Source organism: Malurus melanocephalus, unplaced genomic scaffold (genome assembly GCF_030028575.1).
Source record: "Malurus melanocephalus ecotype Western Australia unplaced genomic scaffold, MMel_1.1 scaffold_3365, whole genome shotgun sequence".
In the NCBI taxonomy this organism is placed as follows: Eukaryota; Metazoa; Chordata; class Aves; order Passeriformes; family Maluridae; genus Malurus; species Malurus melanocephalus.
In genome coordinates this window covers 1-6,057 of record NW_026626597.1, presented here as the reverse complement: position 1 = coordinate 6,057, position 6,057 = coordinate 1, and the positions used below count along the sequence as shown (strand labels likewise).

General features: G+C 43.2%; 1 protein-coding gene across 1 annotated transcript; it reads left to right on the top strand.

Moving 5' to 3' along the window:
- Positions 1–179: 179 nt before the first annotated feature.
- ERI2 (ERI1 exoribonuclease family member 2) lies at positions 180–5,779 on the top strand (the record flags this gene model as incomplete). Its single annotated transcript, XM_057389067.1, has 7 exons — positions 180–401; positions 879–1,006; positions 1,160–1,316; positions 1,814–1,914; positions 2,772–2,853; positions 3,512–3,600; positions 3,811–5,779. Coding segments are annotated over 7 exons (2,123 nt in total), but the record flags the coding sequence as incomplete, so codon positions are not given.
- Positions 5,780–6,057: the final 278 nt, after the last annotated feature.

Here is a 6,057-nt window from a genome sequence, read left to right as displayed (position 1 = left end):
GGCCGTGTCTGTGGGGCCGTGTCCGGGGCGCGATGTCCGGGGGGCCGTGTCCGTGTCTGTGGGGCCGTGTTTCCGTGTCCGTGGGCCCGGCGCTATCGGCGGTCCCTGAGCCCGGTCCGTGTCCGTGTCCCTGTCCCTGTCCCTGTCCCTGGTCCCGGCTCTGTCCCGCTGTCCCTGAGCTCGGTCCGTGTCCGTGTGTTCCTGTCCCTGTCCCTGGTCCCGGCTCTGTCCCGTGTCCCTGAGCCCGGTCCGTGTCCGCAGGCGGCTGGGGCTGGCGCGGAGCAGCGCTCGGACAAGGAGCGGACCGCGGGCGGCCCCGGGGCAAAGCTTCGCCTTCCTCATCGTGCTGGACTTCGAGGCCACTTGCTGGCGAGAGCCGGGGCGGCGCGGGCCCGAGATCAGTGAGTGCACCGGCAGAGCTGCCTTGGGACCGTGTGGTGTCATTGTGTGTCTGCCTTACACGGGATCCTTCCGACTCCTGGCCTTACAGACACAGTATAATGGAATAATAGATGTATAATTAATGTAAATGCATGTATACGCATATTTGTGTATGTGTATATATGTATACCTGTCTGTATATGCATGTATATAGAGCACAGACTGTTCTGAGCTGGAAGGGACACACAAGGATCAGTGAATCTGACTCTTAAATTAATGGTCCATAAGGGATCAAACCCACAACCTTGGCCTCATCAGCACAATGCTCCAAACATATGTTTACATATGTGTTATATCACAGAATCATGGAATATGCAGAGTTGGTAGGGATCCATATAAAAATGGAATAATTCCTGTGAACAGCTTTAACCCTTCTGGCTTTGTGTTTTGCTTCTGTTACGTTTGTTTTGTTTCTTCTTCTCCTGTGTTTGCTGCAGTTGAATTCCCAGCAGTCCTGTTAAACACCTCAACAGGAGTGATTGAATCTGAATTCCACATGTATGTCCAGCCCCAGGAACATCCTATTCTCTCTGAATTCTGTACAGAACTAACTGGCATAACACAGGTACAATTGTGATTTAGCATTGTTTTACAATTGTATAATTGCTGTTTACTATTTTATTTAAAGAGTCCCTTAAAGGGCTAAAAAGAAATAAACCTCAGATGAATTTCAGTGCATTCTAACACATATACATGCTTCTTGTCCTGTTCCATGAAGAATCAAGTTGATGAAGGTGTGCCTCTCAACATTTGCTTATCACAGTTTTTGAAATGGATTCAGAAGATCCAAAAGGAGAAGAAAATTATATTCATTACAGATAGTCAGAGTAATTCTACGTCGGAAGCAAAAGCGTGTGCCTTTGTTACTTGGACAGGTAAATACCATTTTCATTTGCCTTTTCTGCACAGCAGCAACACTTGGTGGCACTGGTGAGATTGTGTCTTCACTTCTAGGCATCACAAGAATCCTGTTATAAAGTATTAAAATTGTGCACTATTGGGATAAGACCTAAAATATGAAATCCATGGAATCCTGACATGTTTGCTGCATCTTTGATTCCTGGGTCTAACACTGTTTAATTTTTCTGCTTTAGTGAACTGTGTCACAATTATTAGTGTGTTTTAATGATCGAATGTCTTCGGTATTAAGTGTCTGAAGTTATTTATTAACCACAGGGGTTCACTTCTCCTGGTGTCCCATTGCAGCACCCCCAGTGATTTCCATGGACAGTGACTTCACAGCCTGTGCTTCCTGTCCAGCAGTGCAGGGTGTTGGTGTTGTGTCCCTTTGGGCAGATTTTTAGGCCACATTTCATGGATTTTAGGGCAGTTGTGTGGTGGTGCAGTGACTGTGGTGGTTTTCCCTGCACAGACTGGGACCTGGGCGTGTGCTTGCACTATGAATGCAGAAGGAAGCAGCTGCGCAAACCCGACATTCTGAATTCCTGGATTGATCTCAAAGCAACCTACAGGGTGAGAAGATTGACAGACTCAAACATTTCTACCCACACTGTCCCCTCAAAGGCTGACAAGGCAATGCTCTATGTCCCAGTGGCCAGAGTAACGTGTTTTCTCTCCATGTTGGTAGTGCTCAATTATCAACTGCCCCAGAACCGTGTGAATTTGGATAAAAATATTAATGCCAGGAAAAGATTGGTGTTTGACAAAAGAATGATAATCCTAGGAGAATTTATGAGTTGTTCTTCCTTTCCTGACATTTTTTGCTCTCCTTGCTTCCCAGCTTTTTTTTGTTTTGTGTGCTCTTATTGCTGCCTTACATTGCTGTGTAGGAAGTTGTCATCACAGTCTGTTTAGAGGTACTTACAGGTACCTTACAGCAGAATTAGGTTTCTGAGGATGAACCGTGGGAATATTCCCCCTTTCTAGTGATCAGATCAGGTACCAGGATAAGCAGTAATACTCACTTTTTTCACTTACAAAAATGTCCACACCTATGCCAAATATATTCATGGCCTTTGCACATTGTTCAGCAGTTTAAACACCTTAAGGTATTTATAGTTGTATTCTTCAGTGCTGCTCTGTTAAGGCTTTCATCAGTGTAAGCCACAGAGTGCAGACAAATGACTCCAGAGCTCAGCCAGAATGGATTTACTTAAGATTGAGAGAAAGGATTCATGGTTCTTTCCATTCTGATTTCTTACAGGGTTAAGTTACTTAAGGTCTTATCCTCACTGTAAAAATGCAGGTTTACTTGCTTAATTGCCTTGTGGGATTTATTATTCATATGGTGATATTTTTGAAATGGCTTTGCTTCACGAGGGAAAGGTTTTGAAATGCTTCATGTTATGCACCTGTATTTCTTTCCTTAGGCCTTCTATAATAGAAAGCCTAAAGGCCTAAATGGAGCTTTGCAGGATTTGGGGATAGCTTTTGAAGGACGGGAACATTCTGGTAAGTAAGATATGATGATCCTCATTTTAATGTATATAAATATAATAAATAGTACTATTTAGCTTTAGTTAGCTAACCTGAGGTAAAACAGCTAGTTCATAGCTAGTCATTACTCTGAATAGTAACTTATTTCTGCCATGTTCTGTCCAACAAACCATCAAAACAAGAAAGACAAAGTGCTTCCAAGATCAGTTTGTTATTTCTAACCTCATACTTAATTTCTGAAATCTCTCCTAGTGCTACTGAGTGCATGTTCACAAGATCAATTTATGAATTGCTAGGATGCAAAAGAGAAGAGGTGGAGGGAGAATAAAGAAACTTGATTTTACCTGATAGCTTTGCATAGCGTGTTCATGTGAGAAAATTTCAGCACAGTATGATGGGTTTTTTTGGATTTGATTAATGAAACAGAGCAAGAACTTTTAAAATGGTGAACAGTTATTCAGCTCTATGGATAATCTTTCAGATGTTTCAGCACAGAGAATTATTTGGAATTTTCTACTTCCACTTCCCTTTCTAGAACCAGGTGAATAAGTGTCATGGTTCTGTGACTCCTTTCCATTTATTTAAGGCTTACCTAGATTACATTTTTCCTCTGTAAGAACTATTCCCAGTAGCAATTTAAAAAGAAGACATTAATCTAACCATACTTTTGAAGGGTTGGATGATTCTCGGAATACTGCTCGTCTTGCTTGGAGGCTGATTTGTGATGGATGTATGCTCAAAGTTACTAAATCTTTGGATCAGGTTAGTGACTACTTTGTATCTTCCTGTCTACTTGTTTTGTAGCCTGGAATACAGATGAAAGATGAGCTCTTCTTGATAAAAAACCCAGCATCTTGACTGGGGTTTGGAAAGAACATCCTTAGGCTGATATGCTTATTAATTTTCTGTTTTGTTCCCAAAACTTCTGGGTATTCACTTTCCAAAATCTGCTTTTGTTTATGGACTCCCTAGGCGCATCAGAAGAGTAATTTAATTTCCAGAACACTGACTGCAAACTTCACTGACAAGACTCCACTGGGAAGTAAGAGCAGACCTGAACCATCTATAGATGGAACTTGTGAAACAAAATCTCTGGCTGAGAACAAACACAAGAGTATTGCTGGAAACAAGCTAAATTCTGATGTACAGCCTGGGGAACAGCAGATCCCTTGCACTGATCCCTCTGCAGATGTCCCTGTTGTACCCAGCAGCAGCTCCAGGACTGAACTCTGTGCTCAATCCCAAAGCTCCTCAGCAGCACCCACTGACAGATCTCCTGTTCCCCTTGGAGTGGCACAGCCGTGTCCCAGCCCTGCACCAGCAGACACCCAGCAGGGGCTGAGAGCTGAGCAGCCTCTGAGAAAAGCCAGTCCCATCCTCCCAGAGCATGGAGCAGGGCTGGTCCTGGTCTCCACCACCATCCCCTCTGTCACCCTCTGCACTGGGGACATCAGCACCAGCTCTGAGTGCTTGTCTCTGCTCACAGACTGGGAAGATGTTGCTTTGATACCAGAATCTCAGTGTGAGCAAAATTCAGACTCTGACCAGCTCCAGGATGACTCTAGTACAGACACTCTAACAGTGTTTGAAGAAAAAATGCTTTCAGAACAATTGGCTATGACAAGTTCAGATAATCAGAGTTTGGAGGAAAGTGTAGCACCCATGGAACCTCTGAAGTCTGTTGTTTACAAAAGTCCTGATACTACAGTCTATAATATAGGGACAGTACAAAGGCAGACTTCAAAATTTTCAGCTTTTAAGTTACCACCTGCAAGGGGAAATGCTGTTTCAACACGATCTGCATTAATTGGAAATTACTCTACCCCTTTGGGGGCTCCTAAAAGAAAACCAACTAGTCCAAAAACATGCCCACCAGCAAAAAAACAGTCTTTTCATATATATCAAGAGAAAACTTCCTCTTCTGATCACTCCTTACCTTTGAGAAGTTCGAATCTGCCCAAAGTATCTCCTGCTGTTCTGAACTCCACAGTCAATTTGGATCAGTCTGTAAGAGCTGTGAGAAATGGGAAAACAACTCCCCCTCTGTGTAACTGTGGTCGAAGAGCCAAAAAACTCTTTGTGTCAAATGCAGGCCCAAATCATGGCAAAGCATTTTTTTGTTGTCCTGTTGGCAGGCAAGGAGATAATAAGAAAGGTTGTGGATACTTCAAATGGGAATATGCACTTCTAAAAGAGAAATCTAATGGTCTCACCTTGAATGCAGGAGCTTTGACCTCACTTGGAACTGTTTCTAGTAATACAGAAAATTCTTCCAACAAAAAGTATTTTTACCTTAGACCCTCTATGAGAACCTGAAAATGGATACAATTTTTTGTCTTGATCCTAAACTAAGTTTCATGCTTAATGTAATCAGGACAGTCAAATGATGTCAGGTATGTATTCTCAGAATGGGACAAAAAGGACAGTTCTTGGTTAACAGAGATAGAAAGGGAAGTTGCTCAAACACAAAAATATCAGCAGATCATAAAATAACTCCTTAGTGAAGTGTGAGAGAACAGATAAAACTGTTAAGTTCTAAAATTAGAGCATGAGCAGCTATTGCTATAAATCTTAAATTTCTGTTCTATCATATATTTTAAATGTATAAGTCCAATCCTTAAAGATTTCAATGACAGATTTTATTTGCAATTTTTTTCTAAATATACTTGTAATGCCTATGTTTACATTTTTGAAACTTTTGAAACATTCTTTAGAAGATATCACACTTCTCAGAAGTGATTCTTGAAGCAATAGCATTGTCTTAAGCTCTTACTGAGTTTTTTATCCATAAAGTAACAATAAATACAGTGACATTTCATTAAATACTTTATTTAGCACACATCACTGTGCCTCCGTTTACCTGTTCAAAGAGCTTTTGGTTCCTCTGCTCCGTGTACACCGTGACATCTTGGGCAGTGGGGCAGGCACAGCCGATGCCCCTCTCCATGCACGGGCACAGCAGGACCGAGAGCTGCTCGCTTCCTCCAGCGAGTGTCCGCCTGCTCCTGGCACCGCTCCGGAATCGTTGGCACAGACCGGACCCTCACTGGAACCGGAGCTCGGGGGAGCGAAAACATCGAGTGCTGCGAGTGACCGATTGACCGAGCTCGGCCGCGGCTGAGCGCAACACAGAGAGCACCAGCAACACCGAGCTCACCAGGAACAAACACAGAGAGCACCGAGAGCACCGGCAACACCGAGAGCACCGGCAACACCGAG